General features: G+C 41.8%; 1 protein-coding gene across 9 annotated transcripts in view; it reads right to left on the reverse strand.

Moving 5' to 3' along the window:
* CACNA1C (calcium voltage-gated channel subunit alpha1 C) overlaps positions 1 to 12,833 on the reverse strand; it is a 649,893-nt gene that overhangs the window by 206,050 nt on the left and 431,010 nt on the right. For all 9 annotated transcript variants that reach the window (XM_078075431.1, XM_078075429.1, XM_078075427.1 and 6 more), the window contains exons 6-7: positions 11,972 to 12,130; positions 5,051 to 5,247 (exon numbers count right to left, since the gene is read on the reverse strand). In XM_078075431.1, coding sequence (XP_077931557.1) covers positions 5,051 to 5,247; positions 11,972 to 12,130 — 356 coding nt within the window. The remainder of the gene's footprint in view (positions 1 to 5,050; positions 5,248 to 11,971; positions 12,131 to 12,833) is intronic.

Below are 12,833 nucleotides of genomic sequence, written 5' to 3' on the forward strand. Positions count from 1 at the left end.
GTCCCTACTCAGTCCTAGGAACATAGTAAATGCTCAATAAATGTTTGTTAAATAGAATTATTGAATAATGACTCATTTAATACCAGTGAAATGAATAAAATAAAACCTAAAAATAAAGTAAATAAAAGCATTGAGAGATGCTAATTTTCTTTCTTGATATGCTTATAAACAACTAGCTTATTGTCTAGATGACATTGTTTGTTTAAAACAGCATGGGCACTAAGTGGGGAGCGCTCTAACAGAAACAGATTAAAAGTTAAGAACTGCAGGGTCCTAATAGGACCTACCACTTTCTCTGCTCTGATACCTGTTAAAGAGCTCAGGATGCTGTTTCTAGGTTACTTGAGGATTTTTTCCCAGCTCTTCACTTAGAATGACTATTAGGTCATAAATAGAACTCAGCTCCATTTCTGCTTTGTTGATGCCTTCAGAGACTCATTTTCTATATTCTATAGTGAAAAGAGGTGGCTTTTTGAAGAAAAGATGGAGTGGGAAAAAATAGGGTAAAGCCTGAATCAACCTGCCTGGATATAAAAGACCTTTGTCATAAATGAGGGATGTTTCAGCAGCACCAAGAGCAGATACGAGTGGCCATCTCTCTTTCTCTCTCCCTCTCTCTCTCTGTGTGTGTGTGTGTGTCTGAGAGTTTAGAAGGAATTATCTTCCCAGCATGTCCAGACATGTAAGTGGGACAACAAGACCAAGTGTGGAGCTGACAACTGACTTATGAAAGGTTAAAACATTAGAATTTTGTTCCCAAGGTCTCCTGCTAAGCCCAAACTAACCCAGATGCTACAAAGGACACTATTTGTAATTCCAAAAATCTTTTCTTTATATGATTTCTCATTAAGTATTCTTTCTAATCCTATTTTAGGCTCAATTTCTATTTTTTAAAAATCAGTGAAACAACTGATCCTGGAGAAACCAATTGTGGCAGGGGGCAATGGGTGGTGTTGGAAAGAAGTGATCCCACTATGTTGGTGGTAGGTAGGGTGGGGTGTGAATCTAGGAAAACCTAGACCTGAGTGCTTTCACTATGCTGCACAGTATGTAATATTCTTGGGGGCCCTGGGTGAGCAGAGGTCAACAGAATCCTCCTGATGAAGGATTAATTATTCAGGCATCTAGATTCCTGAAGAGCCAGAAACGTGTATTCTTGGGTGATGCCTACTTCTAACTGCTGCCTCCCTTTCCCACAAGTCTCACATATAACCTCCTCCAGGTGTTCCAAACCCTGGGTAAGCAGTCATGTTATTTTGTTTCACAAGAGCATGGGGTTATCTCAAGTACAAACTCAGCACTGAACAGACACTTGATTGATGTTTATGCTATTCAACTGTGATCTGGACGCAGTGTGGAAGGGATAATGGTTTCAAACTGACCCTAGTCCTCAGACCACATCTAAGAATCCTGCAGATCATCTTGATTTAGCTGCCTCTTCTTCCTTCAGGAAGGCATGTGCTCAAACCATAGAAGACAAGTAGTCTTGAATTATATGCAGAAAGTTAGGGGTGTTTGGTTAAACAAAAAAACCCATAAAATCTGAACGTAGAAATAGAAACCAATGGTAATGCCATACAATATTGGATTCTTCCCTGTCTTGGTGCTTCACTGTTTCTAAAGAAGGCTGATACTTTTGTTTGCTCACCTTTCCCCACTATTTTAGGAGAGGCATGGACATTCTGAGAGTAAATGAAGAGGCTTTGGCTTAAGAAGCCATTGCCCAAAGAAACCACATCTCAAACTGAGTGTTGGCTTAGTTTCCAAATCCCCAGTGTCCCCCACCCCTTACCCTGTCATCTACAGATTCGGTAAAAGAAATGTTTCAACAAATCGTTAATCTAGTTGGAGCCTTGACCCAATGTATGGCCAGTAGCTTTAACAGCTTGAGGAATTGTTCAGTATTACTTGGCTAAGTTTGATCTTACTTTTTAATCCACTAACTCTTCAAACCATAACAATGGGATGAAATAATGGATGTCACAGAAAAAGCGAAATGGATTTGATATTATCCACAGTTGGAGGCAGGTGTCTGCTGTTTGCTAGTGTTGACCTCCCTGATCCCTTCCATCCCAAGCTATATACAGTGATTGAATCAATTGCTTCTTTAGTGCTTTAATGGCTGATTCTTTCCCTAGGAACATCTAACCAGCTGTTTGATAGTTTAGGATGAACCAGGTTCTGGGGTTTCCATTCATTGCTATACTTGAAAATCTTGGTTGCTCCCTCCAACACTCTCTAGACTTGCCCCTTGGATTTGAAGGGAAATGCACTGTTCTGAGTGGAGGACCCTACTTCTCCAATTTCCATGAAAACTATAGCTTCCTAGACTTGTTCAAATTCAGTGGCATCAAAGCAGCACCATGCAGATTGAATGGGTTAGACTTCTAGGGGTTTTCAGACTCCAGCTTGGGCATCAGAATCACCTGGGAAGCCTTTCAAAATGCAGATACTGGGGCCTAACTTTGGAACTTCTCATTCAGTGGCTTGGAGGGAAGTCTGGGCATCTTTATATTTAGAAAGCTCCATGTTTTATACTAAAGTACATTGAGATTTGAGAGTCTGTGGGTTTAGAGATACAGGCTCAGAGGCAAGAAGGAGGAATGCTGAAGGGGGGAGGAAGTAAGAGGGAAAGAGAAGAAGGAGGAAAGGAAGAAATGGCCATAGAAAGGTCCAAGCAATTAGAGAAATTGTCTGAAAGCAGGAGCATTGGGCTGGGAAGTGCTTCCATCACGAATACCCAAACATGAAGGTGTTTCAGTTTTAGGGGTGTGCGTGTGTGTGTGCGTGTGTGTGTGTATGCATGCACACACACACACACACGCACACACACACACAATATGGCCGTTTGGGGAAGGTGCTGGGAAAATCAGAGAGACATGTCCCATGAGCCTGGGATTGTTCCTTCACCTCTGACACTTTTTCCATTCCCAGCCTGAGCTCTATCACACACACCCCAGGGGAGAAAGCACAACACAGCTGCTGCAAATTGGTAGTTGCAGTCGTGTGCTTCTTCTCATTCCCCACTCTGGCTGTCATTACGACAGTATTTCTTTGGGTCACATCTGGCTGGTGGGGTATCAATGACTTATGGTGGGGGAGAGGGAGGGAGTGAGGAAGAAAGATCACAAAAATACATCAGGGCCATCAGCGAAGTAAATTATACCTATTCCCCCAGGCCTACAGCCACCCACCCACTGCCACCCTGCCCTCAATTTGCTGCCATGGAAGGCGTTCCCGTAGCAACTTAAAGCATGGGTTTGAAGCTCACGTGATGAGGCTCTGAAGCATAGTTTCATATGATCATATGTTTTATGACCCATAGCAGAAACTGCCCATGTGCAGAAGAGTGTTTCTGCACACGGATAGCCAGAGGGATCCACCCAAGGTAAAAGGACCACTTGGGGATTTGATCAACTTTGCTAAGTGAAATAAATTTGCCTAAGCATAGTACATTCAATTCCCTCTTTTCCGCTTAGAAATTATTCAAAACCAGTTTTGTCGAGCATGGGCCTAAAAAATGTTTTCCAGTGTTTCATTTTAATTTGAGGGAGAGGTGACTTGACCTTTGTCTTCTTTTCAAAGTATCACAACATAGCAACTCTATCATGGCCCGGTTCCAGCTGTATCACCATTATTCAGTTTAGATTTACTGTTTCTCTAGACTGAGCTTTTCAGTCTGAACTGGATGTTATTTATGTCTGAATCCTGTACCTAGGAGCTTCCCTGGCATGCAAGCAATGCTCAGTAAATGCTTGCTGGGTACAAGGTTCTCAGGCAAGTTTCAAGCAGTCATTTGCAGAGAGGTATGCGCTTCATAGCAACACTGGGTTTCAGCATGTTGACCCAAACATAAAAACTGGAAAAAGAGGATTTTTGAATGAAGAGGACATGGTTCTTGCGAAAAAATTAAAAGATACAATACCCTGTATCACACCTCTGTGTTGTAACAAAACTCTTCTGATTTTAGGAAGAAGTCAACACCTCTCTTGGCATCAGTTCCTTTCTATCTGGCAGTTCTGTTCAATGGGAAGCCACTCGTTTCCCTCTCCCCCTTCTCTGCTTTAGCGTGTAGACACTATTCCCCAAGCAGACTCTTAGACTGTTTTCAGCATGGCCAAATAAATTTGACTATTTGCAAAACTCTGGGTGAGATGGTATTTTCAAGACTGGCAACAAGCATTTTTCACCCGAATGCTGGAGAACAACACTGGATTCTGGCAAGTCATTCCTCATGCTCAAGTAGGAGATCCTACAAAGAATTATATTTTCTGGAGCTTTTACAAATAATGGACTTGACTCTGCCAGAATGGAGACAGCTCAAATATGGTGTGTATATTTGTGTATCCCATAGGCAGAAATCTGGCACTTTGACAGCTTCTGGATAATAAAAGGGGCATCTTGAAGGGAAAAGAAGATTTACCATTGACTGGTTGACATATGCGTCACATAACCAGCAGAGTGTTTTGTTAGCAGTGAAAATTATGGCAATGTATTTGTCTGATGGACTATTCTAAAATGATAAGGTAGGATTAACATGAGAAATAGAAATATAATAGCATGCCATAATGCTAACAATTCAATAAAAATGGCTTCTTGTTAGAAGACCAGGCCTGACTTTTCTCATTAGCCCTAAAAATTAATAATTGTGCTCTCTAGCTCTCTTTCAGGGACAGATGCAAGACAAGGATGAGAACAGAAGAAACTCTACGGTTTCTACAGGAAGGGGAGTTGGATAGAATCCTTGTGTCAGGTTTGGCCAACTCATTCACAGAGCATCAGCTGAGTGCCCGTATTTCTCACTACAGTAGGACAAACTTAAAGATGACATTTCTCTTAGGCTGGTGGGTGGACAGAGAGACTCATTAGGGTGCAAATTTCATGCTTTGTTTCTCAGGAAAGACCTGGAAGAAATCAAAGACATTCATCAACTATTCCATCAAGGTGTGTATGTGACCACAAAGTCATGGGGAGGGTGGAAAAGGGAGCCGTTGAGGAAAGTCTCACAGCCTTCTGGACTCACTGCCTCTGCCCATCTCAAGCTACGTACCCAGTACAGCACGTCTGTCCAGCCCTCCATGGTGATGCACTGGAACACCGTCAACATGGCGAAGGCAAAATTGTCGAAGTTGGTGATGCCGTGCTTGGGCCCGTCCCACCCGGGCTTGCACACAGTGCCGTTCTGACACTGCCGCCCATGGCCTGTCTCCAGAGCACAAGGGGAAGGATCATCTTCTGCTGGAACATCTTGAATGACCAGGGGAAAAGAGAAGGCAGCAGAGGGGATGGAGAGAGATGGGCAGAGAAAGAAGGAGAGAGAAGTCAGAGAGAAAACTGATAGGATAAGTTTGATGGGCTAGGCAAAACAACCACAGCAACAATAATGCAGAACAAGTTTTCATTAGTTCCCCCCAGAGATGCAGTAAACAACATAAGGAACTAGGTATTCATTTTAGGCTGCCATTGATTTAGAAGGTCAATACTTCCAACTAATTGTAAAACTGTATTTTAACCTCGGTAATTGATTTCAAAGACAGTAAGGCTATTGCACGTTCTGCTGAAACATGTTGGCATCATGGTCAAATGGCCAATTAAAAGCTAAGGATGATGCAACCACTCCAAGTGGAAAATATCCTGAAAAGTGATAGGAAGTCTACCTTTTCTTTTTTTGGTGATAAAATATCTATGGATGCTTCCATTGGAATACCAGAGTTTAGGGTGAGGACTATATTGATTGGAAGAGACTTCCACATAATTAGCCAACAAATCCCATTCAGTAACACTTTCTCCATTACGTGTTACAGGATATATTACCAGAGATACAAGTCATTTTATAGTGGAAGCCTTATGTTGATAAACGACAAAAAATAAATTCTGACCATAGGGGGAATGTATCAACCACAGTGGTCTTGATTACAACCCTTGAGCATAAACACTGCTGACTGTCATGTGGAAGCTTGCGGTACTGCTCTTTGGTCTCCAGAATTAATACTTTTCAGAAGAGAAGAATCCTTTTCTGACCTCCAATCAAGACAGAGTGGCAGTGGGTGACAGGGAGAATACACCCTATGTATGGACAGGGCTTTTTCAGGAAACTGGATAACATACCTACTGTGGCTACAGACAGTGCTTGGGCTAATTCCACACGCTGGGAAGAGCTACTAGAAAATTAATAATTAAGATGTAGCTTATATATTTGGTATGGACATCATTGGTAAATGGAAATAAGACTAGACTGATCTAGGGATGCCTGAGTGGCTCAGTCAGTTAAGTGTCTGCCTTCAGCTCAGGCCATGATCTCAGGGTCCTGGGATTGAGCCCCACATCGCATGGGGCTCCCTGCTCAGCAGGGAGTCTGCTTCTCCCTCTCCCTCTGCCCCTCCCCCCAGCTTGTGTGTGCTCTCGCGTGCACTCTCTCTCTCTCTCTCTAATAAATAAATAAAATCCTTAAAAAAAAAAAAGACTAGACTGATCTAAGAATTCCCATTATGGTAAAATACAGGTAGTCTTGAGCCAGCTGTGGAAGGTAATAGTTTCAAATTCACAGAAGTTTGTAAAATTAAGGACATTGTCTCATGCTTGTAGAAGGTAACAGTAATAAACAGAATAGACTTCAGTCATAACAAACAAATGATTGCCTTTAACAATAGTGAAAATATGCGCCCAGATAGAGAATTTACTTATAGTTCTTCATTTAGAGATAACAGGTCACCCAGGGGCTTTTCTTGCTTCATATGCATCACAACAATTACAAGTGTCTAGTACCTCTGTATTTAAGACTATTGGTTGGTTGGCTCCTTCTCAGTTTGTGGCTTCAAATTTGAAACTGTTTACTATAAAGAGGAAGATAGGAAGAGGAATATTAATTCTAACTAGGAGACAGTTCTTATGAGAATGGAACTGAGCAGTATGGTTGGAAATATATGCTGGAGTGTGTCTTCTTGGCTTTTTTTCTTTTTTCTCTCTTAACAGCTTTATTGAAATATAATTTACATGTCTTACAATTCATCAATGTAAATGTACAGCTCAATTATTTTTAGTAAATTTATATAGTTGTACAGCTATCACCACAATCCATTTTAAAACATGTCCATCATCCTCCCAAATTCCTGTGTGCCTGTTTGCAGTCAATCCGGCTCCTCTCCCCAGCCCCTAGCCACTTGATCTATACTCTATCTCTATAGCTTTGCCTTTCCAGAAATTTCATATAAATAGAATCATACAATATGTGGCTTTTTGTGTCCCTCTTCTTTCACTTAGCATAATGTTTTTGAGGTTCATCTGTGTTGTTGCACGTATCAGTATAGTATATTCGTTTTTGTTGCCAAGCACTGCATTTCACTGTATGTCTATCTATTCACCAGCTGATGGACATTTGGATTGTTTCCAGGTTTGAGCTATTGTGAACAGTGCTGCTTCCTGGCTTATTCTTGGCCTGGTACTTCAGGTTGTGTGTGAGTCTTTGTGTGATGACCAAGGTGTAAAGGTCTGCATCACTGGTCCCTGAACTGTTTGAGGGAATGACAGTGTCCACACCATTTCCTGACTCCAGGGTCTGGCTCCCAGTAGGGCTCTGCTTCTGGAACTGAACTCTAGTCAATCTTTTGTGACTTTAGAATTTTTGAAATATTTGGAAATTTGGATGTGAGTTTAAAGAGTGGGAGGCTATAAAAAGAGGGAAACTAAGAAGTCAATCCCAACCCTAAAGAATGAATAAAAAAGTGGGTAACAAACGCCTAAAAAATTGAAAGACTGGGAAACCAAGAACTAAACAGATCATACGTTCTGTTGGGTTTCTCACCCGTTCTGGTGATGGTTTTCTACTGTGATGTGTTCAGTCACTGTGATAAAAGTGCTGGAATGATATAGGAGATGGGAGAAAAAGAGGTGAAAAAACAGAGGGACAACTTGCATTTCTTTTTCTCCTGTTTCGCCTTCTAGTGAATAAAGATGCTGTTACTCTTTGCATTGTGACTGCTCATCTGACAGTCTTCCCTGTGTTCTCTATTCCTGAAACAGGCAAAAATAAGGAAAAAGTGAAGGTCGCCAAAGTGAATTCTGAGTGTCCTCAAGGAAGAAAAACATCTTTTGGGGTTTTACAAAAAAATATATGTTGAAAAGAAAATGGCATCAAGGGGAAGTGATCTCATTAATAATAATAATAAAAAAAAAGGGATGAGGTTCATAGAGATTATCTAAAGGCTCAAGGGCCACTGCTATTTTAAACTATCTTGAACAACAATAAAAAAAGATTTGAGAACAATTAAGAAGCAATGATGATCTGGTAAAAATAGGTATCTATAAAAAGCACTAAAGGGAACACTTGAAAAATGTGAACACACACATATCAGCAGGTCCTTGCGACATGCACTTGAGGGTGGGGAGAAATTAGTTTGAACATGAAAGTTGTGTTGGTTTTCTTCTGCAGAGTCATGAAGTCCCAGGGAGGAAAGCAGGAACAAAAGTAGGAGAAAGAAACAAAGAAGTGGGCCCTATGCCTTAAAACAGAAGTGAAGTAGAATCACTCTGGAAAGTCCAAATTAAGTTTGTGGTAAAAGAATGGAGGTGAAGATTAGGAGAGATGTTAGAAAAGCAGTTAATACCAACAAGAACATGAAATCCTGGGAGAGTGCCAGTTAGGGGTTCCAAGGAGAAATCACCAAAGACAAAATCAATTACTTTTTTAGGACCCAACTTTAAGAAGTGAATACAATGAGAATGATTTCATTTCTAGGTTTGAGCCAACCAATTCTTTGTCAGTCTCAGGGGTAATTAGTGTGCTTGGGAGAGCGATTCAGAGTGGCCTGGCTCAGAGTGCCATCAAACAGATGGGACAGCCAGAAACAAAAGGTGCCGGCATATGGTGATGTATCTGTTGAGGAACTAGGAAGGCGCCTTGCAGATGCCTCTGGGATCGGAGAAAAATTGCCTCTTCAGAGACCACCTCTACGGGGAACTGGAAGGGCAGCCTAGAGGCTGAATAATGGTCTACCCAGCCAGCTCCAGAGCTTTCTTTATCCAAAACATGGCTCAAAATCCAATGTGTCCTACAATCTACAAGCACATAAAATTCCCAGCCTGAGAAATAATCTTAGAGTGCAAAAAGAAGAATTTGATCTAAATTCCATTAAAAAAATTATGACAAGGGCTCACAAGCACTTTTGTATAATCTAAATTTGCAGAAAAATATGATAATTCAATCCAAAGTCTAAACTTAAAAAAATATCACCCATTCCAAAGGTGGTATAAAACTCTCCAAAACACATAGGGGTTGGTTTCAAAGATTGCAGGTTTTTGGTCTTCTTCTCTATGGCTGCATGGAGTATGTCCAGATTCCCATACGTTTTTTTCCTTCTCATTAGTTTTAGTCACTATGTAGGTGGTAGAGGCCCTGATGACTGTGGTACATGTTCTGTTGGGAGTGATGGAGTGGGTCCCTGGATTTGTCATCAGATGGCAGATTTAGGAAGGAGGAGCTATATGAGCTCCTGATTGCAGAGTGTTAAGTGAAAAGGCTTCTACAGCCAGGTGTCCTCAGCCCCTCTTCGGAGCAGGGAGCCTGGCTCCACACGGAGTGAGGTCACCTTCCTGGTGGGGCTGGCATGCTCCTCTCTCTGGAACACTTCTCTCAGTGTCTGTCCTCTGACACCCTGGCTCCCCAGGCTGATGGTCATTTTCACCATGGCAGCTAACTTCCCTTCTGACTTGTGGGGTGAAGGTAAAACCCACTGCTAAATAATCTGATGCATCTTCTGGTAGGAAGCAGGTGACGTCCCAAGTATTTTTCCTAGTCCTGTTTTTGTTTTTGTTTTTGAATCAAGGATGGAAAACAATATGACTCAAAATTGTTCTAAAGAGGCCACTTCAATTGGTGAGTCCAGTTCTGGTCTTTATCCTAACAGTGGGGAGGCCACTCGAAGTATTGGCAGGCTGTTGGTGGCTCTTTCACCAGAATGTGCATCTGTGGTCCAGAGAAGAGCATCCCATCCTGTGTCTGCTTTGTTTATCATGCCCACCATTTTCTTGCCAGTTGAGGCCACTGCAGGTCTGACAACAAAGCCCAGTGACTTCCAACGTTCAGGGTTGCTTGTTAGCATAGGCCCTTAGAGGATCTTGCTACCAGTGAAAAACATACTTTTGCTGTTTTCCCAGCAGGATGATAGAAACCATGTGCAGCTCTGGGAGCAGTGCTCCTTAGGTAAGTGGTGCACAGACCTTTGGTTGCAGGGTAGGTTTGCTATCATTAGCTCTATGGCAGAATTTCACCATTTCATTCTCCCCCTGCCTCTTGGTATGCTATTGGTGAGAGCCACACCATCACACATACCCACTCTTGGGCTCTTTAACACTCAACCTCCCTGTGACTATCTGAGGAGTTTGGGTCAAAAGAGTCACTGATCATTTCAATACAACTGCATAAACTTGAGAGATAAACAGTCCAGCTCTTAAGTGGGACTTAGAATGAGCTCTAACAAAGCTACCCAATTAACATAAACTTATTGGTTCAGGGCTGGCTACAGACTAAACTGAATAAAAAGAAGGATTTGAATTCAAGGGGAAAATACTACTCATTGCATTATTTGGTATTCCTCTAAGCAAAGCTGGAAATCTCAGAATTTTAGCTGAAGGCAAGATCTGTTCTAATACTAAAGAGCTTCTGTTTTTTTTTTTAATATGACAGTTTATTTTATACAATTATGACCCAAATAATTAGGAAGTTCTCTCCAGAGTGAAAAAAATGGTCTCTTAAACAGACTCTTTATCAAAAAAGTAAAAACAATTGTGTGAGTCTGTGATTATGGGTTTATAGTTTTTTGTTTGTTTGTTTTAGGACTATGGTCATGTAGTGGTGATCTAGAAACTACAAATACCCAGTCAATCCACCCAGTTAAACCAGATCATCCAGATCAGGTACTCTATATTTTGGTTTCTGAATATGAATAACCAATGTCACTCCTTGTTGTGTAGATCTGTCCCTCCTCACCATCCTAAAGCAAGAGGGGTCAAATTTAATTTAATGCCTGGGCTGAATGGGAAGGAGAAGCAGTACAGATGGAGAGAAACGAGGTATCTTTTAAAGCTTCAGACCTTTCTCCACCAAGAAGCCAAAAACCAAGATGAAAGGTCTTGTTGTTGGAAAAAACAATCACATAAATTTAACACTTCTAACCCCTTTGGGGAGAAGTATTTTTTTCAACAAGTTTTTATGTTAAACTACTTTATGCGTCTGTTTAAAAGTTTTGTCAATTCCTGTTTAAATGATTTTTTTAAAGGTGCCACTGAGATTTTAGTAACCTAAGACAACAGTTTGTAGCATATCCCACAAGCCAAAACTTTGGTCCTATTCAGAGAAGTGCTTACTGGGTCAGCATTGCTTGCTAAATATATTGACTTATGGAAGGACCATAGGGAGAGAAGTCTCAACAGGGCCCCCCTGTGACAGGGGGCCAGGAGGTTCTACCTATGAAGGGAGAAGCAGAAAACCCTGAGCACAGAGGAGCCAAGATCAGCCCCGAAGGGTAGACAGAACCCAACATTGTGACGGAGGTATCTACTGGCTGCAGGCAAAGCTGCCTTCCTGAAAGGGAAGCGACAATCAACACTGAAGGACCAAGGAACAGAGATACACACCCTCACTACGTCAGTTCTGATTCTTAAATTAAAATACTCCAGGTTGTCTAGGTGATGTTTCTTGATTCACACAGCTCATTTAAGCTTTAGTAGTGCTGGACGGGAACTTGCATTTAGCTGTTTTAACAGAGATCTATTGTATTAGAAAAAAATTAACCGAGAGGAAAAGAATACCAATCTCTGCCTCTCACTTATCCATGGAATGAAAAGATGAGTACTTGAATGGAGGAGGCCTTCCCTAGTACCACTGGTCATGTGGTGGCAGTTCACGCCGTTACAAGGAAAGTAGCGATGAGACAGGGAAGCTTCTTGAGAGCTGGCCACTCACATCTTCCCTTACCTGCTATGCCCTCCTGGTTGTAGCAGGTCTTATGCATCTTCCCCATGAAGAGCTCCAGACCGATGATAGCATAGATGATGATGACAAACAGCACTAGCAGGGCAATATGCAGCAGGGGCACCATGGCCTTGATAATGGAATTCAGAACCACCTGGAGACCTACAATGACAAAATCAGACAGTAATAGTGAGCACATCAGCTTCCATTTATTGAACGAAGTGCTTTCCTGGATGTCATATTGACATAATCTCATGCAATCTTCTTAGCAACTCTACCAGTGATGTATCACAAGCCCCATTTTTTAGATGAGGAAAGTGAGGCTTAAAGTCACACAGTGAGCGAGTGACAAAGCAGGGATTGATATCTAGGTTGGCCTGACTCCAAATCTTTCTTGGAGGCACATCCAAATGAAAGGACTGGCAGATGCTGTGCTTCTAAGGGGAAGAACATATTGTTTTATCCAGAACTATCCAATTTTCTAATATCCTGTCTTAGAGACAACCTAGCAGCTTTTTATCCTAGACTAGCATCTCACTATAGTGAGAGTTAACTTTGACTAGAGATAGCCCTGCAAGGACTTGCTTATCACTCAAGGTGGGATTCCTAGAGCCGATGGCTGACCCATCTGCTAGAAAACACAAATCTGGTTGCTAGGCATCTGGGAGGGTGGGACTTCCTTTGTTGAAACTGATTCATACCCCCAGGATACATGTAGATGGTTAGACCTCTGTGGGACCTTCTCTCCAGAGATTACGTGAGTGGACCTCTCTTCCTACAGATTTCTGACCAGGCCCCTTTCCCTCAGTGCCCAAAACTGAAGAATATTACAGCCTCCCATTCAAAAACCCCAATGAAGGGAGTT

This window comes from Halichoerus grypus, chromosome 6, assembly GCF_964656455.1.
Source record: "Halichoerus grypus chromosome 6, mHalGry1.hap1.1, whole genome shotgun sequence".
Taxonomy (NCBI): domain Eukaryota; kingdom Metazoa; phylum Chordata; class Mammalia; order Carnivora; family Phocidae; genus Halichoerus; species Halichoerus grypus.